General features: G+C 40.2%; 1 protein-coding gene across 1 annotated transcript; it reads right to left on the reverse strand.

Moving 5' to 3' along the window:
• Positions 1-2,507: 2,507 nt before the first annotated feature.
• Positions 2,508-20,978, reverse strand: LOC127414199 (rap1 GTPase-GDP dissociation stimulator 1-B-like). Its single transcript, XM_051652056.1, has 14 exons — positions 20,719-20,978; positions 17,791-17,895; positions 16,225-16,347; positions 15,792-15,917; positions 11,002-11,130; positions 10,455-10,580; positions 10,118-10,261; positions 9,747-9,878; positions 9,499-9,633; positions 6,659-6,784; positions 5,862-6,001; positions 5,648-5,774; positions 4,857-4,985; positions 2,508-4,637 (listed from the first exon to the last, which is right to left on the reverse strand). The coding sequence occupies exons 1-14, from the start codon at positions 20,729-20,731 to the stop codon at positions 4,510-4,512; spliced, it is 1,683 nt and encodes a 560-aa protein (XP_051508016.1). The 5' UTR covers positions 20,732-20,978; the 3' UTR covers positions 2,508-4,509.
• Between the last annotated feature and the right edge of the window lie 1,683 nt (positions 20,979-22,661).

Here is a 22,661-nt window from a genome sequence, read left to right on the forward strand (position 1 = left end):
AATAACATTTTACGTTTTAATTATAATATATATGATGAATATATATACTGTATATACACTCACTGGCCACTTTATTAGGTACACCTGTACATCTACTTATTCATACGATTATCTAATCAGCCAATCGTGTGGCAGCAGATTAATGTATAAAATCATGCATATACGGGTCAGGAGCTTCAGTTAATGTTCGCAACAACCATCAGAATGGGGAAAAATGTGATCTCAGTGATTTAGACCATGGCATGATTGTTGGTGCCAGACAGGCTGGTTTGAATGTTTCTGTAACTGCTCAAAATGAAGAAAGTATTTAGACAATATCTGGTTGTCCGACATTAGCTGAACATGTCCATAGTTATTGAGATGAACTACGCTTGTGGTTACAGTGTTAGGACACCTGTGTGAACTTGAGGGGAACTTACTTCATATATACACTAAAAATCACTTTGCTGCCATTCGATTATAAATAAATGAAAATGAGGTTTTAAAAAAGTAAAGTTAGTTCTCAGAAAAGGTTGAGCATCATTTATTTACAGATGCCACTTGGTTTATATATTTTCTTATCTAATGCAATATCATTTTCAAAATAGGATTTTAAATGTTTGCTTAGTAAATAGTAAATACACCTGTGATTTTTATCCTGGTGAGTGAGATTATTTGGTGAGCTGTGAAGTTTATGGTAGTGATGGACTGCTGAGAAACAGCAGAGAGGGGGAGGTACTGTAGTATGTTGGAGGAACACACTGATTAGGCTCAGCTGGGTGCTGTGGCTTGTGTGAAATGGAGAGATAAGAATGGATGAACTCTGAGCATGTGGCCTACTGTACCAATCTCCTGCCCATATGTTTCACCCGCCACAGTTTCTGTTAAACATGTCCACCTCTTGTTTAATGTAAATATGTACACAAAACCTCAGAGATAGGGGTTCCTGTAGCTGCGTCTTTGTAATTTGTCACATGAATAAACACCCCAAGCTGACCAGTAACTAAAAAGCTAAATGTTTGTTTACACTGTCTTTACATAAGACAAAGATCATCTACAGATTAAACATATATATATGGTGTTATACGGACTCTGATTATAGTATTGCCTGTATATTTGTGATTTTCGAGGGCCCTTCTTTACAGCGTAAAATAGACTTATGTTTTTCTCTGTCAACATGAAATATTTTATCTTTTTCTGTGTAATCAGTCAATTGGCATTTAGCCTATGGCTTATTAAAAAAAAATATTTCTGGAACTGAGTGTCTATAAAGCAAATACAGTATAGCAACACACCTATCCTTCATGCACCATTCAAACAATGTTATTGAGATGAACAGGAACAACAATGGATAGCGCTCTCCAGGTATATTAGACCTCTTTGGTCTCCAGTGTGTCTCAGGCATCCTTTAAAGAACCCTACACCTTTCTGGATGTCAATTTAACTGGGTGCCTAAAAATCTCATTGGTTGAACAGTTGAAGGTTCTAGAATGACTAACAAGAAAGCCAGTTAAATAACCCAGTTAAATGCACTCAGTAATTTTTTCCCCATTAAAAAAGTTTTACTCCTAAAGAAATGAATTGTAATTTTGAAACATATGTATAAAATCACGGCTGCTCAAACGAAATGAGGACTCTAGTCATATCAGTAACCTTATAAATGCTGTTTTACTTACATGGGGCAGGGGTGCCCTCATGGGGCTGCCATTTAAGAATCACATGACCAGCTGAATACTACTTGCTTAATCTTAGTAACCATCTTGTTATTGGACACTTTCATTCATGGATTAAATTAATCATGGCTGACTGTGAATAGTGAATTTCTACAATGGTATCTGTAACTGAAATCTATTGATTTTGAAGTCCAAGATGACACAAACAAAAAGTTACAGAGTGCACCTTTAAGACTTGATTACACAAGTTAATTAAACTATTGTGTTACCATGAATAACAAGTAATCAAATTCTATAAATAAACTGGCATAAAATTAGATTTCCATACATTTTAAATAAATTTAGTTAATTACATTACACTGATTTTTCTTTATTAAGACAATCAATATTTTGCTCCCTAAGTCTATTGAAAGAGCTGTGCTTGCAAACAAGCATTATTATAATTAATATATAACTAATTCACTCTCTCTGCAGTGACAGCTTGCCTTTTGAAACGAGATAGGGTCATAAGAGCCTTTCTTTTGGTCAAAGTATTTTCGCCATCTAGTGGTCACAAAGGAGAATGAGATGTGAATAATTTTTATAGCTTTGTGATCTAATCACATTTCATCTAATAATTACACAGTATTAAGAAATACAAGAAAGTGCCAAGAAGTACTATAGTACTACCATGATTTTTGCATGCATGATAGTAGTACCATGGTATACTTTGAAGTACCTTGGAATAAAGTGATATTACCTTGGTATATGAATATGGTAATCATTCAGTACCATGGTACATTGGGTATTACCATCCATCTTATATCATTACAGGCAATAAAAAATAGCAGTACCCAGCACACAAAGACATTCTCTGTTATAGTTGCACTTTATTGCCAGAAACAAGCAGTTCTGGTACACCATCCACTTAACACACAAAAATAGTCTATATTTATTAAAAAATGTAATCAACACCCAATAGCTTAGCAGCTATAAAGGACTGATGGAGATTGTGCCATTGGTCCAGCTGTGAAAAGCCTTTCTAAATCATTTTGGTGAACTGCGGAGCTACATGAAGCCTTTATTTGGCCATGGCCAAGCTCCGTCAGAGTGGGAGCACACATTTAGCTTGTTAAAAAATAAAAGTTGATCCTTGGTCTTGGGCTATTTCCCTCTGGGAAATATAGAGGCCATATACTCAAAGACATGGTTGAAGCAAAGCATTACTTCCCCCCTACACAATAGTCATTAAATTGATATGTTTTGTCTATTATGTGAGGTATGGGCTTGACAGAAACTGAACAAACATGTGAAGGTTAAGACGTACTGAAGATACAAGATGCAAACACAACAACAGTATTTACACAACACTTGCTAGAGGTATTAATGACAACTGCTTTTTTTAAATGCATGCTTAGGAAGCTCAAGAACTGTTCTTGATACATTTCTTGCTATTGCTTTCACAATATGGAGATTGAGAAGTGTTTAGTGCTCATGGCTAGCTAGAAAATAATGATCAACATGATCAAAGAATCTGCATCAAAAAGCCCTACACCAGAAAACTAAAGTAGTAAGGCCAGCTATATGATATGAAAATAGACATCACGACCCGAGACATATTTTCTCTTTTCTAACCATTATTTTTTTCATTCATCAATACATAACTGAAACATTAAATATTGGTTTAGCAGTGTTAATCTGATAAAAGAAACCACAAGACAAATACAACATAACACGAAAGAGACAGTTCACCCACTGTCATCACCCTCATGTTGTTCCAAACCTGTGTGACTTTCTTCCGTGTTCACGCTACTCCTTTTTCCTATACAATATATGTGAACAGGGACTGAGGCTGTCCATTGGTGAGTACAGTAACTGATGACCAATTTAAAATTTTGGGGTGAACTATCCCTTTAACACTGCTTGACTAGTGTGGTACATTGTTGTAAAACAAAAGATTACATGTTTGTTAAATTCATTTCCAGGGTTAGACATTAAACTCACAGATACAGATATAGGAGCTTTGCTAGATCTAGTGTTCTTACCATGGAAGTCAGTGGACAATAAATTAGCATTATAACTTGCATGTTTGTATGCAGATATTTACTAAGTTATTTGCAAATGGACATAGCAGAACAGATAAAGAACCCATGGAATTTACAGAGCTGATTCTTTTTCAGAGCTTGTTTTAGAGGGCAGCAGGTTCATTACTGCTCTTTGATGGATGATAACAGCAGACTGCAATGTTCTTCCAAGTGTTCCTGTTCCTGGGTCAGCTGACAACAAATGGCATATTCTATCATGTACAAACTGATTTTTTCCTTACTTAAGATGATGAAATCATATCACCTTCCTCCAAAGTAGGCATGATAAATTTATATCGCTTTGGTCTGATTTATGCCTAGCTGGATGGAGTAGCTGTGTGTGTGTGTGTGTGTGTGTGTGTGTGTGTGGGCAGGTTTGGGTGGTTTTCGAGGACATTTTTTCAGGTTACAAACTGGTAATTACAAGGGTATTATGCTATAAATGTGGTTTATGAGGACATTTCTAGTGTCCCCAAATTCAAATTGCTTAAAAAACCTACTAAAAGATGTGGTTTTTTTTTTTTGTGTTTTTTTTTTTTTTTCACAAAAGTGTTTTGTGAGGGTTAGGTTTAGGGGTAGGGTTAGGGGATATAATCTATGTGTGGCATAAGGATAGCCGCACCAGCCGTGTGTGTGTTTGTGTGTGTGTTTCACTTTCCTTGTAGGGATGAAATGTCAGAAATTAACCCAGAAATGACACGTGTGCATGTGTGTCAGAAGGATGACTGTGCCAGAAGTCTGTTGTGGTAGTGCTATTGTTATGATGTGTAATAATTTGTTACATCTAGTAAAGTCTAGCTAGTTTCAGAAAGAACAGCCATCACTGTGTCCGCCTGCTTAGCCAGCTTTGTGCTGGTGTGAGTGGACAGTTTGGACAGGGTGTCCTTTAGGTTTAGAAATGTTATCTGTTCCCTTAACATGCCTGTGGGGGAGAAAGGGATGGGGGAAGGAGAGAAGGACAAAGAGGACAGAGAGAGGAAAGAGGAGGATATAGTTTAGTTTAGAAAATAGGGGTTTCTGTTCACAGTAATTTCAATCTTCACAAATATTTGATTACTTGTACTAATAACTCTTAATAAGCTGTAATATAGGATGAAATTGACTTCTAACTTTGCCCCTTCCACAGTGTCTAGGTACTAACTGGAGTTGGCAAGGCTGCAGATGAGGCCTAAAGCGCTGAATTTGACCTCCACAGCCACAACTGGGTCATCTAGCATTTTCTGCAAGGTGGACAGGAGATCTGCATCTCGAAATGGTTCCTGGATTGCCTCTGCAAGGGAGAGAAAGTAATATTAAGTATGGGAAGTGGACAATGCTGTTAGAGATAAAAAAAAAAAAAGCATGTTTGGAGAGCATATAATACAAGTTCATTGACTAACATACAAGCAAAAGACTTCTAATAAAGCACTCAAACAGTCTTGTATTTGTGAGGTAAAGGAGCTTTTAAATTTTACTCTTTGATAGAGCCACAGTGTACAAAAGAGCAAGTGCTACTTCTTTCCAATGTTGTACATAAATAAGGGCTGTTGATCGATTAAAATATTTAACAGGATAAATCTCACAATTTTTTCATAATTAATACATTAATGTACTCAGTTCCAGGAAAACAAAATAATTGGCTTGTGTGTAATAATTTGGTTAATTAATTGTGAAGTTAATATTCATAGTGAAAGTTAATGCAACAGTGCTCTTGATTCATCTCACTCGTACATTAAGACAACAGTTGCTATATTTCTCCATCAAAACCGCACGGGAAATGCAAGCACAAACTCAATGCAAATGTGCAATAATGAAATAAAACAACTTTTTCCACACTCAGTCTTGTTTGTTTAAAGCTGTGTTTGCCACTGGCTAACAGTCCTTTGCTGGTGTTCATGTTAACATGTTAACATTTCATGTTAAAACAATTCACAATTGTTAATATACTCTTACCAATGTCTATTGCAGAGGCAATGGCCAAAGCAACTAAAGCCTCATTCTGCATGATGACGTGCTCAATGGTTGCCATTGAGATGAGATGTTGAACTCCATTTGCTTTAATGACAGTGTGGATGACTTCCTGTAAAGACAAGATAGGGGAATATTTTAGAGAAACTGGGGCAATGACTACCATTATACCCTATGTGTGTATGTGTCTAAAACTCACAGGGTTTCGGCTATGTCTTATGAGAGCTGCTAAAAGGCGGTTGGCCTCGCCCCGGACACCAGCATGATCTTTAGCCTCACACCATTCCATGACCCGAGCTAAAAGAACCTCATCCTTCCCTAATACTGAAGCCGCTTCCTCTAAGAGACAGAGAGAGACAGTAAAGAACCAAAATGAAAAGTATCGTAGAAATGGGAAAAAGTAATTGTTACTACAATACAAAATGATATATGACGAATAAGATAAAATAGCCACAGTGTGGCAGTGCTTTAGAGCTTATTTACTCCTGTATTTAGTTACTCAGATCACCTTCGTCAAGAGAAATTCTCACTTGAGTGTAGCTAGCAATTTACTGTGACAAAGCTGTTGCAGGCCTTTTGTCTGTGCACTGAGGTGTCTAAGGGCTCTCGCTGAAATAACACACTTCATTGAAGGGCTGGAAATTATAGCCTCTACATACCCTACATTTCAACAACAGTGTAAAGTTCTAGAAAACGTTAATTTATCTTAGTTAGTTGGCATGTAATTGTATATCTTAACAAAGCTTTTGTCTAAAATTATAGCATAGCTGTTTTTATGTCCTCCTCTTCTTCAACTTATTGCCATCATAACATACAAGACTAGTTGCACACTGCCTTGTGAACATGATTTAAGACAGAATTTCATTCCCTAAAAAGTTTAATCGTTCATATATCCATCCATGTTATAACCATAACCATTGTTGAATAAGCTTCAAATTAGTCTCATCAATCTGTGGCCCAACAGTACACACAAATTCTGTTTTTCTGTCTTATCACCTTGTCCATCCACCATCATACGCAAAGTGCCCAGCAATTTGAACTGGACAGGGGGCATATCAGAGCGCAGAAGTGTCCTGATCCTCTCAGTGACCCCATCTTCCAACATACGCACCTTATTGGAAGCTAAAATCAGGAAAACAGAGAGATCAAGATGACAAATCTAAGCCCAAACTAAGGCCATGTTACTTATATGTATAGTATTCCTCACATCATCATTTACCAATGTATGCAGTACTAGAGAGCATCGACCTTATTCACAGCAGTGTCATTTGATTTTTGGATGGGAAGATAACTGAGAATAAGGGATAGATTTACAGTCTAGGCATGCACTTGTGGCAGGGTATGTTAAAGCCACCCTGGATTAGTGGCTCGTTGACATTGTCATGACAATGACTAGTCACAGCCTTTCAACAGTCACTGCCTGCCTATTTAAGGGTTGCTACATGCCACCTGGATATGCATCACTGTTACTACAGCCCCTTTTTGGTGACACTTGGCTCCGCCTAAGGTATGTTTTGGTAGGTTTTTGTCTAACTTGCTGCCAGTGTATATTCATTGGCTAATATTAGTTTACCTGTGCAGCTGGGTTGGTGTCAGATCCATTCTGTCTCTCTGCTGTGTGCTGGCTGCCAATTTGTCCTCCAGGTATGAGGATTTATTTGTCTAAAAGCTGTTTCTTTGAGAGGCTGTGATGTGCCCAGCAATTCATGCTTCTGTTTACATTCCAGCTTGGTTCGTACAATGCATGTCTGCTACAGGCTGCTGTAACTATGACCTGAACAACCGCATATACTGTATTATCGTTTTCAGTGACCACTCTTTGGTTTGTATGTTTAGAATGTTTATTTTCACTGAGTGCTTGGCTCATTTTATTTTTAATAATTTGCTGTTTTGTTTCTGGTAGGATGATTTGCATGCTTGAGGGTGTTTCTATCCCTCTCTCTGTCTGGGCTGCCAGGTCGGGTGGATATAGCCTATAGTCAGATGACACTACAGTTGTGACAGCACTGCTGTTTTGCTATTGTTTCATCACATTTGTTTTCTTTTTTTGTGTGTTTTTTATATATGCATGTATATATGTGTGTATACATGCATATAAGTTTTTTTTTCCACCCAACGTCAGTGTTGGAAACAGCAGTGTGCTTCACGTGCTCTTAATGGAGCATGTTAGTTTACTTTCACACCGTTTTGTTGCGGTTTTTAATCTACTGGTTTCCTTTTGTTCCTTGGGCGTTGTGCCCGGGGCTGTCTATTTGTTTCTGTTATGCATTTTGTTATCATGTATTTTGTTTTTGAGTAAATTAGTTGGTTATTAATTTTCCCTTGTTTTGTGTATTGATTTTGGTTATTCTAGCATAAGCTCAGTGTTTTCAGTTTAATATATTTTGTATATATATATATATATATATATATATATATATATATATATATATATATATATATATATATATTTTTTTTTTTTTTTTTTTTTTTCTTTATTTTTTTTTTTTTTTGGTGTTTAAAGCCAATGTAGTGATGTGCTCCACTCTGTATTAGCCCTTTTAACATTCTGAAGCTCTGTTCTGACAAAAATGAGTGTGGAATATTGTTTGATATCCATTGGCTAATTTTCCTTTCCTTTCAGGAGCTGGTAGCCCCTGGAGTAGGGAGGCTAGCTGTCCCCATTTCTGTGGTAGTGGTATTTCCATCACTGAGTGCTGTGTTTTGCTGCGTGCATCTTGCATCTCTCACTTGAGTGTGTATGGGTGTGAGTGATGTGATTCTAGGGGACTAACAAAGCTCTCAGCTTGCCTACCCCACTGCTGGTAAGCCTCAACCCTGCTAAGTTTATTTATTTTGTTTTGATGGTGGATTACAGGCATCTCTTGGGCATCCGAGCATAATATTTGTTCAATTCAGCTGATAAATGTTTTACCTATTTATTATTTCTTGTGTAAATTGAAATAAAGACATCTGTTTTTGTAATTGTACGCACGTCTCTTGCCTTCTTTCTTGTAACAAACTTGTGCACCCTTTTTGGGTTATTTCCCTAGGTAATTCCCAGGATGATGTAGTTGGTTGAATTTGGAGTGTATGTAAGTCCGTTTGGTTTCCATTTCTGCCGCCCTCCTCTCCACAATACACTGTATAAAGATGTATAAAGCTCATAGATCATATCTAATTTTCCACTTGTGTTTTCTGGGGGGGGGGGTTCTTACTGATCGAACAATCCAAAACACTTTAAACAACAGTACTACAACCATTTGAAGAGACAATAAGTCTATCCCTCACAGCCTAGTTTTCATTCCAATCAAAAATTAAACATGGCGCTGCTGTGAATTTTCATAAAATGCCATTTTCAGTGAGACAACACTGTTTCAGTGTAGATGTATAAACGTAGACAAATCAATTTTCACCCGAAAACCTATTAGTGTGGACGTGGCCTACGACTGAATGTAATGGGAAAGATATCCGTACTGAAAAGACTCTTAGATTAACATCAGTTTCCATTCTGGTCTAGACTGGTTTATGCTTGTTAGTGTTGTTTTGATACTGGTCTAGTTTGTGGACCAGCAATGCAATGCTGTTCACCAGCAAAACTTGGTAAACCTTTTAACCAGCATGGTCTTTCTGCTAAAGCTGGTTGGCCAAGCAAGTCTTGCTGGTTAAGCTAGTCAAAAAGCCTCGGGGGAACACCTGCATCATAATGATGGACCGACGTTCTAAGCCTAACACATGTTGGTGATCACTCATGCTTGTTTTTTCATGGAACTTGGACAATGTTTCTCAAATAATGTATGTATTTACAGAAGGCAGTTTTATCATATTTAATTACATTGAAAAGAACTGAAAAGAACCTGGAATGGCGAGATTTCTAAGTGCACTGATGCCAGCGTGCTGTACAGATACATCTCCCTCTGTTACATGCTGCTCCAACAGGTCCAGAATATGAGGAACGACCCCTAATTCTAACATCTTCACACAGTTTCTGTCTAAGAGCAAAAAAGAGAACTGTTTTGAGCTGTTTTCATCATACACATTAGCAAAAACTGAAAGTCAGACTAAACCTCCACACTCCACAAAAACTCCATAATAATCTCATCACCATTTCTGGCAAAGTTAGCAATGGCCAGAGCTCCTGACAACTGCAGCTCAGTGTTTGATGACTGCAGCCAAGACAGAACATCCTGATACACTGTCCCTGTACCTTCCCCGAAACACTTCTGCATTGATTCATCTGTAACAAAAAGCAGATGAAGGCAGAAAAGACTTAAATAAAAAAAATGATTCTGAGTTTTATCAATCTTTCATCCACTTTAATGTTTGCTTAAAATATAAAATATCAGTATTTTAAGATCTAAGCGGTGACATTTGGTCAGCCTATAACACACACAAGTGGTTATAGGCTGTACTATGTGACTTTAGTAATATAAAAAATATCCATGGTGAGTTATAGTGCTGAAGTAAGCGACGTACCTCCCAGTAGGAGGGACACTATAAGGTTTGAAGCCACTTTGATGCTGCAGAGGTCATGTGTGTCAGAGCCACCCTGAAGAGTTCGAATCATTTCAGAGAGAGCCTCAGGCACGCCCATCTCCACAAACTGCAGTTTTAGACCATCTAAGAGACATGTACATGTGGTTGCACAGGCATTTGCAAGGACACACACAAGGACCTTTTTATAGTAGTTCACTTCTAGACATCATCACACAATGGTAACTGAGGCCCGAGATAGATCCAAAGCTTGCTTTAAGAATGATTGTTTGGTTAAATCCAGTTGCACATATGGCCCTGTTTTGGACATTTTGCTCACCACTCTCTCCGAGTGACCCAAGAACCTCCAGAATGAGGTGTCGACGTTCTGAATCTGGTGCCCGTTTTAACTGATAGGTCAAAACCTCCGCCACACCCACTTCAGCCAGGGCCTCACGTGCAGCATCTGAGCACACATGATGAGATATAAAATTGGACATACATTAAAATCACTCACGATTTTAGGACAAACATTCTGAGCTCTCTTGCCAAATTAAAGTTTTTTAAACTGAATTATGACCCTATTGTAACAGATGGGTTTGGCTTAACTATGCTCAAATTTAGAGAAAACGGAGCGTGAAAATTGCAATTACTACAAAGTCAACACTAAAACCAAAAAAATGTTAAATCCTTTTTGATATTTCCAACTGAGATATGGTGAGAACAATATCTAAGCTTTTCTGTAAATAAGATTATCAGGCTAGAAGGGATGAAGTGCAGTGGCAAGGCTATAAAAATAGTTGCCTCAGTGTGATAATATCCAGACAGCTAGTGTTTTTATTATACATGATTTTAGAGCTCCCACGCTCACTTTATATTTGTCTTACCCACATCTGCGAGGTTGCAGAGTGCCAGCAGGCAGACGTTTACCAGCAGGTCATTCTCGGGATACTGCTGCATTATTGTCACCAGCCTAGGGATGACTCCATTCTCCACCAGCTGTGTCTGCTGAACAGCTGAGAGAGAGATAGATATGGGAAAGGTAGGTGAGTGGACACACAGGGACAGACCGGCAAGAGAGGGACAGGCATCAAGAGAGATGATGCAAATATATAAATGGGAAAAAGAGCAGTTGTTTTGCTGTTAATTTGGGCTCAGTATATGTATGATGCTTTGGATTTTTGCTTGCTGTGATGTTGGCTTGGTGCTAAGACATTCCTGTCTTTTAACATTGTTCTCTTCCTATGTATGTTCTAGCTTTTTAATCATTGGTCTTCTATATCGTGCTCTTAATCCACTCTGCCCCTCCAGGTTAGAGCATGCAATAAATGTGACTGCTTATTAGCTTATTAGAGCTTATTACGGATTTTGAGAGGAAACTAGCTTGTGATTCCAGGGCGAGGGATGTGGAGGTAGAATAGTGGAGTTGTTGTGGAGGCATTTAAGGGTTAGATGTTTGAGATGATTCAGTCCTTGCAACAAAAAGTAGACTACAACAATTAAGGCTTTGCTGAGCTGGCTCCCTTACAAAGACTGACTGAAAATGTATCCTATTATTCTGGACTGTAGAATGCTAGAGGTCATTTCAGGCATCTAAAGCCAAGCTGATTAGTGCACCCATTCTAATGTTATCTGATCCTAGAGAAATGTTTAATGTACTGCTGCAAGTAATAGAGAGATTGGAGCTATGATTGGAGCCAAAAGATTTAGGAAAATTACCAGGTTATTACTAGCTGAGTCTTGACAAAAAAAGTCTGAAATTAATGCAACCACACAAAAAAAGAATTTCTGGTTGTAGTGTATTTTAATTTAGATTTTACTTTTTTACTTCACCCTAGGAAAACGAGCAGCACTGACAGTTGCCATTGAGGCCCAGAGCATCTAAGCAGCTCTGGCCATCATCATCCAGGCCCTATGTACACTAGAATTCCTGGCTGATGCCATCCTGGTCCAACTCATCTGAATAGACTTCGATGCTGCCATTCAGCTCCAACATACCCAAGCAGTCTTGGCCACCACCATCCAGGTCCACCGCACTCAAGCAGCCCCAAACTCTGCCTCCGAGGTCCAATACACCCAAATAGCCCTGGCTGCAGCTATCAGATCCAACACACTTAAGCAGCCCCAACCTCTGCCACAGATGTCTAATGCACCAGAACAGCCCGGGCCACAGCTATCAGGTCCAATGCACCTTAGCAGACCCAACCTCTGCCACTGAGGTCTAATGCACCCAAACATCCCCGGTCGCAGCTATCCAGGTCCAATGCACCTAAGCAGCGCCAACCTCTGCTACCGAGGTATAATGCACACGAACATCCCTGGCCGCAACTATCCAGGTCCAACACACCTAAGCAGCCCAAACCTCTACCACCGAGGTCTAATACACCCGAACAGCCGTGGCCGCAGCTATCAGGTCCAATGCACTTAAGCAGCGGCAACCTCTGCCACCAAGATTTAATGCACACGAAAAGCCCTGGCTGCAGCTGTCAGGTCCAACGCACCTTTACATCCCCAACCTTTGCGACCAAAGTCTAATGCACCCTAACAGCCCCTGCCACAGCTATCCAGGCCCAACACACCTAAGCAGCCCCAACCTCTGCCACTGAGGTCTAATACACCCGAACATCCGTGACCACAGTTATCATGTTCAATGCACCTAAGCAGCCCCAACCTCTGCCACTGAGGTCTAATGCACACAAACAGCCCTGGCCACAGGTATCCAGGTCCATCGCATACAAGCCATCTAGGTCCAGTGCTCATGAGCAATGACAGCCACTGCAGTCCAAGTCTAATCTCATACTGTAATGACTCCACAGGTCTCGGGCAGGTCGCAATCGCAGCAGTCTTGTCAATTTGGGGACGCACCTGCCCATGACCCAAGTGGAACCCCAGATACCGTACCTCCACCCGCCCAATCGCGCACTTCTTGGGGTTTGCTGTGAGCCCCGCCCGCCGCAGTGATCTCAGGACCGCCCTCAGGTGCTGCATGTGCCGCTGCCAATCATTACTGTAAATGATAATGTCGTCTAGATGCTGAAACGTAGCCGGGGCCCCAAACAAACCGAACGGAAGTGTCACAAATTGGTGCAATCCAAACGGCATGGAGAATGCTGTTTTTTCGCAGAAAATTGGTGTCAAGGGGATCTGCCAATAACCCTTTGTCAAATCCAATGTTGAATAAAATTGAGCAGTACCTAACCGATCGAGCAACTCATCAACACGGGGCATTGGGTATGCGTCAAATTTATACACCGCATTGACTTTTCTATAATCCACACAGAACTGTACAGACCCGTCGCTCTTGGGAACTAGAACAACCGGGCTGGACCAGTCGCTGTGGGATTCCTCTATTACCCCCATACCAAGCATCACATCCAATTCTTTGCGAACTATTTCCTTTTTGTGTTCGGGCAAGCGATCTGGTCGGCTACATACCACCACTCCTGGTTCGGTCTTGATGTGGTGTTGGATGAGGTTTGTACGAGCCGGTAGAGGGGAGAACACATCTGCAAATTCTTGTTGCAACATGGCAACCCCTGCAAGCTGATATGGTGAGAGGTGGTCTCCGCAAGTGACCGGGGTGTTATGATTAGGTTTTGTATTCACCTCCGGCCCGAGCTCCGCCCTTTCCGGAACTACCGTAGCCAACGTCACAGGGACCGCCTCCCTCCATAATTTCAGGAGGTTGAGGTGAAATATTTGACGTGCGCCCCCTCTATCGGTTCGCTTAACCTCATAATCGAGAACCCCCACTCGTCGTGTGACCTCAAAGGGTCCTTGCCACTTGGTGAGTAATTTGGAGCTCGATGTGGGGAGTAATACGAGTACCTTATCTCCCGGTGCAAATTCCCACAGCCGAGTTCCCCTGTCATACAGTCGGCTCTGTTGTTCTTGAGCTTGGAGCAAATTCTCCTGTGTTAGTTGCCCAAAGGTGTGGAGTTTTGCTCTAAGATCAAGAACGTATTGAATTTCGTTTTTACTGATTGAAGGTCCCTCCTCCCAAGCTTCACATATGACATCCAGCATGCCACGCGGCTGCTCGAATGGGGAAAAACACGTGGAGGCTTGCGGGACCTCTCGTACTGCAAATAACGGGGGATCAAGCCATTTGTCCCAATTTCTAGCCTCATGCACAAACTTACGAATCATATTTTTAAGGGTTTTATTAAATCGCTCCACCAGGCCATCTGTTTGTGGATTGTAAACGCTGTTGCAGATTGATTTAATGCCCAATAATTCGTAAAGCTCGTGTAGTGTCCATGACATAAAGATTGTGCCCTGATCGGTGAGGAGTTCTTTCGGAATTCCCACCCGGGAGATTATTTTGAAAAGTGCCTCCGCAACACTATGACGTATATGAGATGTTGCACAGAGGCACTGCTTCAGGATATCGCGTTGCATAGTCCATTAGGACCAATACAAAGCGATGTTTGCGCGCTGACCGTTCCAATGGCCCTACAAGGTCCATGCCAATTCTCTCGAAGGGGACCTCGATCAACGGAAGGGGGCGCAATGGTGCTTTTGGGGTGGCCAGCGGATTCACCAGCTGACATTCACGGCAAGCCGCACACCACCTGCGGACATCGCCGCCAATGCCCGGCCAATAAAAACGGGCTATTAGACGGTTTAGTGTTTTCCTTTCCCCTAGATGACCTGCCATGGGATTATAATGAGCCGCCTGGAACACCATTTCACGGTGGCTCCGCGGTATCAAGAGCTGGGTTGTATCTATCTTTGTTTGAGCGTCCTGCATCACTCTATACAACAGCTCGTTTATAATTTCGAAATAGGGATATGAAAGTGCGACACTCGGCTGGAGTTGTTGACCGTCGATCACTCTCACTTGGTCAAAGGCGTGCTTGAGGGTTTCATCTCGTGACTGCTCCAAAGGGAAATCCCCTGAGGATGGGAGGGGCTGCAGCCTCTCCCCCCCTCAGGTCATCCTGACGTGGAGCTGATGAAGATGGCCCCGGCACCGCCTCCCCTGCCAGAGCATCGCACATTTCACATCTCAGTGCTTTTATGCAGGACCCATCCGCACAAATTCCCTTCAATACATTTCTGAATTCAGGCCAATTAGTCCCCAAAAGCAGCGGATGGTTGAGGCAGGAACCAACCGTGGCCTCCACTCTATGTTTTGTCCCCCGAAATTTAATCACAAGGGTCACCACAGGGTAACTGTGAATATCCCCATGCACACAGTTCACCCTCACACTTTTGGTTGTGCCCAGTGCCCCGCGTTGAACCAAGCATTGGTGAACCGTGGTTTGATTACAACCTGTGTCCACCAATGCTTGGTGAGTACCCCCCTTGATTCTTACCGGTATCCGGTACACTCCGGCTCGGTCGGGGGCAGCCTGCGGGGCTTCAGGGATCCGGACCACCGTTCCCAGCTCCATCACCGGGCATTGATCCCGGAAGTGCCCCGGATCCCCGCAACCCCAGCAGACCGGCCCAGACGCCATGCCCGCACCTGCATCGGCGGGCACTTCCACCTGAGGGGGAGAGCGGCGGGGCACTGTAGAGGTAGGGGCCGGTGTCTTTCTCCGGATGGGCGCTCGACCACGCCCCTGATGCCACACATACATTTGATTTATCCCAGCTCGCTGCATGCTTGCTTTTGTCTGACTTAAAACTGTCTGTTAATTCAGCGATGGACATTAACAGTGTCACTCACCATTTTCAAAGCAGATACGTCCAATTGCTCGGCCGGTGTGCAGCAACTGGTCCTGGTTACAGCTCTTCAGTAAAGGCACTAACGCGGTCACCAGACCTGCTTCAATGCAGCGCTCCCTCACAGCAGCTAACACACACGAACACACAAACACAAATTTGCCATCTTTTCTGTTGTTCTTTAATTAAGCTACATATAATTACTAACAGATTAGTTATACAGATTAGTTAATAACACATATTATTCCTACTTATAGACACCTTTTGGCATTATAACGTGAAATAAAACATTAATCTTATTATCTTATTCTGTAGCATTATAGTCCCTTTTACTGAAATTGTACAGTCATGTTGGGAACATTTAGTCCCTCAGACCACATAAATACACACATCTATCAAATGGTCTGTAAAACATGTTAAAGATGTATCTCTTTTACCTTCCCTGGCCACCTCTGCCACCAACAGGGTAACCTGAGAAGTGAGGGGACTCTTCTTCCTCAGGACTTGAGCCAGTATGGGCAGAACACCACTGGAAGCTATTTTCTCTGCTGTTCCTTTCTCTGGGAACAGATATGGAGCTTTTGATTATTTTGTATTTATGTATGTAATGTGCATATCTTAAGTGGAATGTCATATACAGTAAAAAGTGGGGTTCAAAAGTCCACTTGTAAGAATGCTTCTATTTTGCTTTTTCTAATTTAATACAGTTTTTATTTTTATTAAAAATTATATTATCAGCTTAACACTTTGAGTGAAAAGTCTAATTTAAAAATTAACATTTCTTAATATATGGCAAGTCCATTTGCATTTGCTTTAATGACTGCATGCATTTATGGTGGAATGGATTCATGTTTCTGTAAAATCTATTGTTCCATGTTATCCCAGCATGATTTGAGAATGTACCAAAGAACATCTTGTATGCTTCATTGAAAGCAAGGAAATCTGTTTTTATAGAAATAAAATTTTGTAGAATTGATATCACCATTGAATAAAACCAGCTGAATGAGTCTTCATAGCTTAGCATGAATTACCTTTATTTCACCTACTGTATATCAAATCAGTTTCAAGCCACTTTTTATTTTTCTTGTTGCTTTAGTTTTTCTTTTATCTCCTCATTCATGTATTGTATTGTGTACTTCAGAGATGCTCGCTCTGACAGCAAGCCCTCAGAGTAATCCACTCAGATTCAAAGTGGTAGATGGCTATCTGCTCTGGAGACAGCGACAGAGATCCAGCACAGATGCTAGTAGGAGGAAATGTGTCATTAAAGCATGTTCTGCTCAAGAAAGACATCCACAAAGGCCAGGGTGGTAGGTCAAGCTGTCAGAGGAAGCCTAGCTACCATGGTACCATGGACTTTGTTTTCTTTTGTGGGGGCTGCTCTTCCATTTTTAGATGCATCTGCAATCTGAAAGCACAAGAAATCTGCCAAGAAGGAACAGCTTGTGCAAACTAATTTCTGGTAGAAACGAGAATGAGCAGAAGATGGGGAACGAAATGAAGAATGGGAGAGACAGATTAATGAGATTACCCCCCTCCCCCTCCCCCTCTCTCCTTCTCCTTTTCTCTCTCTCTTTCTCTCTCTCAAATGTAAATATGGATTACTGGTCTTCTTCTTGTGCACCAATAAACGGAAGATAAACAGACTCTCTGCTGCCCCCTACATTTGATTGTCTTTCCACACACTAACATGAACAAACACTACTTCAAGGAGTCAGAGACAAATAGCAGTTCACACCATGAGCACAGTGCTAAATGATGCCCCCACTCAAAAGAGCTTCTGACAAACAACACTACGTCACCTACACATGTAATAACAGATTTTTAAAGGCTCTCATATGGATCATTTCACCAGGACTGGATGCTGCAATGGAGATTAAAACAGAATGGATGGATGGATGGATGGATGGATGGATGGATGGATGGATAGGCTGACAGATAAATAGCGGTGGAGATATAAAAAGATCTAGGGGCAGTTAATGGGTATGGGTGTAGATACTCACTTTTCTCCAATAGGAGGTTCAGCAGAACATCCAGATGGGGCTTCAACTCCTCCTCCACCAGCTCTGTGCTGACACTGATGGCCTTCAGGGCCTCGTTGAGAGATTCTGAAACAAAATCACACAGCATCACCACCACATCACAAACAACACTGCTTTACATTCAAAAGCAACAAGCAAATATAATTTTGTCTTCGAGTTATTTGTCATGGGGATTAAACATTTTATATTATGGTCACATGCATTCAGTGAATTTTGCATTAATATTATGAAATGGACCCTTTTCACAGACTTTAATAACACGTTTTCGCCTAATACAGTCAGGGTTGGGAGGGTTACTTTTTAAATGTATTCCACTACAGATTACAGAATACATGATGTAAAATGTCACTTGTAATGTATTCTGTTAGATTACTCAAGGTCAGTAACATATTCTAAATACTTTGGATTACTTCTTCAGCACTGGTAGATTTTTTTCACTTCTTTTGACTATAAAAACTCTGCCAGTAGTGTAACACAAAATACACGTTAAAAATACATTCTCTGAAAAACCGAAATATCTTATGCAGTGTTGTTTCTAAAACAAGATAAATCTAATTGATCTTGTTTTAAGCATTTTTAGATATTTTTACAGGAAAACAATACAAAAATTATCAAGAATATGATTTTTTGCCCTAATATCAAAGGTCTTACTAGAAAAAAAAAATTATGATCCAATGTGAATTTTATTGATAACAAAATGTGATCATGCCTGGTAACAAAATATGATCATGCATGTAAAATGACTAGAAATAGCATTTTAGCTTAGCATAAATCTGACAATTTACACAAGGTTTATTTCTATTTCTTCTGCTCCAAATGTACTTCAAACTTACTTCTCTGTCTGCTCGTATGAATGTAACACGTCATAAGAAAGTGTTTCACCGCTGTTCAAATGCACTTTGGATCGCATCATTTATATGTATAAATGTTTTCCATCTGAAAGGACTAAATATTAAATGAAACAAATGACAATAAAATGCAATCTCTGCAGTAATCAAAATACTTTTTGAATGTAACTCTTTTCTAATTATCAATAATTTAAATTGTAACTGTAGTGGAATACAGTTACTTATATTTTGTATTTTAAATACATAATCCCATTACATGTATTCCGTTACTCTCCAACCCTGAATATAGTATCATAAATCAAGGGTTTTTAATTTGTTTTATTTTAATGTAAATGTATAACATTGTTCTTTGTGTTATATTACCCTGGCATTAATTTAGAAAAAAACTAGTCAACACAGCTGTGATTTGGTTTTAAATACAGCTGCTGAAGCAGTGACAGTAAATTTGGCATTTTTTTCTCTCTCTCTTCTGACCTGCCGTACCCCATTTTTCCCACTTCCAAAAGATTTACAAAATGGAGTAAGTGGAGTAAGATGAGCCGTGGTAAGTTGACCCACCCCCTGTATCTAGGCAACATTTTTGTCATGTGACCTTGTAAACAGGAATTCTCCATAATTTGCAGGATGTATTCATAATCTGGATGTGAAGAGGAGAAGCACATGGGAAAAGATGTACTGTAAAAGTATGTTTTTATACCAAAAAGTGTTTTTGCTGACCAAAGTATTTTTTTTTACATTTGAGTTTTCCTGACAGTTGTGCCAAAGCAAATGTATTTAGGTACAAAATTACATATCACGCATATTGGTGTATATCCAGGCTACTGTCACAGCCTCAGTTGCATGATATCAAGTGATAGCAGACAACTTGAAATAAAGGTAGCTCTATTCATTTCTAATTTTTCCTTTTATAGGGACAACATATGTAAAAATCAGCTCATCATTTCCCACTCTCCCCTAATAGTGTATTTGTTTTGGAGCAAATGGGAACGCAAAAATTTTTTATTTTCCTGTCGTCTCCCATTTACTGCTATAGTTTACTTCCACGCTCCAAACCTGAAAATGTGAAAAGAGTCCATAAAGTGAATATATGTGCTGGAGAATGAGACATGTAAAGATTATCTGGATTCAACAAGTCTTGCAATGCATAACATGCAGATCACAAAATGAATAACATTACCCCATAAAATTTTTCCCTGCTTTTGAGATCAAATCAAAACTATTTATGTGTTTTCTGTGAGTAATTTAGCTTGTGGACAAACATGTCAATGTGATTTTATTGCAATCTACTGTGATATTCATCACTGAAACTCAATGAAGTGAATGAAAACCATCATAGATTCCACTTTCATCCATGGTATATACAACACACAACATTATAGGTCATGCCTACAGTCTTCCTCTGTGCACAGTATGATGGACGCACCCATAAGAACCAAACAGAACCTGAAGGAGAGAGCGAGAGATTCTGTGGCTCTTCTGTAAGTAATCACCCTGATAATCCCTGGTAAGCAGAGAGAAAATAGACACAGAGGGTGTCTATCAGATACAACCATGTCTCTCTATTCCCCACACTCTGTGATCCATTCACAGGCACAATGGACATCTCTTCTCTTGCGATATTATCCCTTCCTATTAATGGAGTAAAGGGTAGGGTAAAAAGCAGCAGTGCGTATGAGAGATGGGTGGGGTTGAGGATACCCAGAGGCTCTCATTAACTCTGGGTGTCTGGCTCCCAGCATGTCCTTATATAAACACCTACACACTGAGGATACACCTCTCAAACAATGGGACTTTAACTCACCTAGAGGGCTAATCACAATTCCACTGCTCTTAACCAATGACCTTTAGAGAAAAGCAGTAAGAAAAGATCACTTAGAGCATCTATTCGAAGTTATACCGTGTGATTTTCTCCTCCTTATGGTTTAAAACTTGCAGCAGCATCCTGGAAGGACACATGCTGCTTGTAATTGTATGGCTGATTTGTTTGGCTCAACGCAAAAGCACAGAGAGGATTTACAGAGAAAAGATTTTAATCACTCACCTACATCTGCCATGACAACAGAGTCTCCCTCAGAGCCTCTCGGTATCCGTCTGTATCTCTGCAGCTGCGTTTGGTGACTCTGTTTATATGTGTGTGTGTGTGGTCAGAGAGGCAGCCCTCCTCGAGGCGGGACGTAAGGCTCCAGTGCTGAGATTGCCTGAAATCAATGTAGACCCCCTGTCTCTCTTCTGCTCCTTTCCTGTTTGCTCTGATCACACATGCGTATTCCTTCAGACCCTCGCTATCATTCACTCTCTCACTTTCACTCTGTGCCTCTCAGTGACGCTGCATCCACTTTGGCTAATTCACATGCCCTATTATTTTTGTCTCTCTCTCTCGCAGATGCAATCCTCCCCGCCCCAGTCCTCAGCTCTCTGGCAGTATTCTTACTGCCTCTCCCTCCTTTCCTGCCTCCTCATAATACACTCTAAATCCTAAAGCTGCTCAAAGCTCATCAGTAGACAATTAGCTTGAGAGAGACGCTGAGGCTGACACACAACTCTCAGATTCTTAGCCATGTTTTTTATTCCTGTTCTATACCCTCCATCCTTGGTATGACAACAGGCATACATAAAATATGAACACTGAGTCTGTGACCCAGGGGGTCTGGCAGCTATCAAGACATTACCAGGGCTGTCTCAGTGGTGAAGATTTATTTAGATATCTGGACATGACCCACTGGAATGCATCCATAAGTGTTTAGTGACAGTAATAAAATAATATTGCAAAGGAATATCAGATGCAATGCAGCAAATTAAGAATAATGACATTTGGACAAATTACGCAAAGATTGTTATGGCTACAATTAAATGATTTACATTTAATTAGGAAACTTCATTTGAAAATAGCCATATGTTCTAAATTAGCCAAGCTGGTGGGACACTAATAAGATTCTTCATCTATAGAAAAGTTGTCTCAATTTATAACTATTAATTGCTCATTCTTAAAGGGATAGTTCACCCCAAAAATGAAAATTCTCTCATCATGATTTACTCACGCTCATGCCGTACCAGATGTGTATGACTTTCTTTCTTCAGCAGAACACAAACAAAGATTTTTTGAAAAATATCTCAGCTCTGTAGGTCCATACAATGCAAGTGAAAGGTGATCAGACCTTTGTAGCTCCAAAAATCACATAAAGGAAACATAAATGTAATCCGTACGACGTCAGTGTTTAAATCCATATCTTCAGAAGCAATATGATAGGTGTGGGTGAGAAACAGAACAATATTTAAGACCTTTTTACTCTTAAACTCTACTTTAACTTTTACTTTCAGATGTGAAAGTGAAACTAAACAGGCACCACATGTGACATTCAGATGTAAAAGTGAAAGTGAAAGTGGAGATTTAGAATAAAAAAGGGCTTCAATTTTGATCTGCACTGTAACAAATTTTTGTAGTTTTCACAGCATTATTACTGTATAATGAACAAATGTTTACTGTAGAACCTGTATACAGCATGTTGCTGTAGATCTGCAAAGAATCATGGTCAAATTTCTTTGCCGGGTGAATTCTACAGTAAATATATTTTTCCCAACAGTAGAAACAATAATCTGTCTTTGCCGATAGTACACTTTGCATTATTTCCAAAACAGGCATTTTCTAGTTTTTGTTATCACGCAGACAGAGGAGGACCCGACATGTTTATGTCCTCCATAATGTTAACAGTTACACAGATGTTGGGAGTATAACAATATGCTGATGGCCACATGGTTTTCTCCACACTATTTTGTTGCAAGTGCTTACTGACAAGATTCCACACTTTCTTCAGCCTTTGACTTCAGCAAGGTAACTTTGCTCTAAATGGTTAGGATTATAGATATATAATCCTAATGCATTCTTACATTCTGAACAAACATAAGATAACCATAATTAACAGTATAGGTACACCGTGACACTGGTTCGACTCAGTGGTCTTGAGAAAACAAGTATCAACCTTGTGA

This window comes from Myxocyprinus asiaticus, chromosome 23 (genome assembly GCF_019703515.2).
Source record: "Myxocyprinus asiaticus isolate MX2 ecotype Aquarium Trade chromosome 23, UBuf_Myxa_2, whole genome shotgun sequence".
NCBI classification, from domain to species: Eukaryota; Metazoa; Chordata; class Actinopteri; order Cypriniformes; family Catostomidae; genus Myxocyprinus; species Myxocyprinus asiaticus.

Excerpts from the sequence above, each read along its gene's own strand:
- LOC127414199 (XM_051652056.1), bottom strand. Across the intron at positions 9,634-9,746 it reads TGCTAACTTTGCCAGAAATG|ACAGAAACTGTGTGAAGATG; the intron begins GTGATGAGATTA and ends TTTTGCTCTTAG. Across the intron at positions 6,002-6,658 it reads TATGATGGTGGATGGACAAG|AGGAAGCGGCTTCAGTATTA; the intron begins GTGATAAGACAG and ends TCTGTCTCTTAG.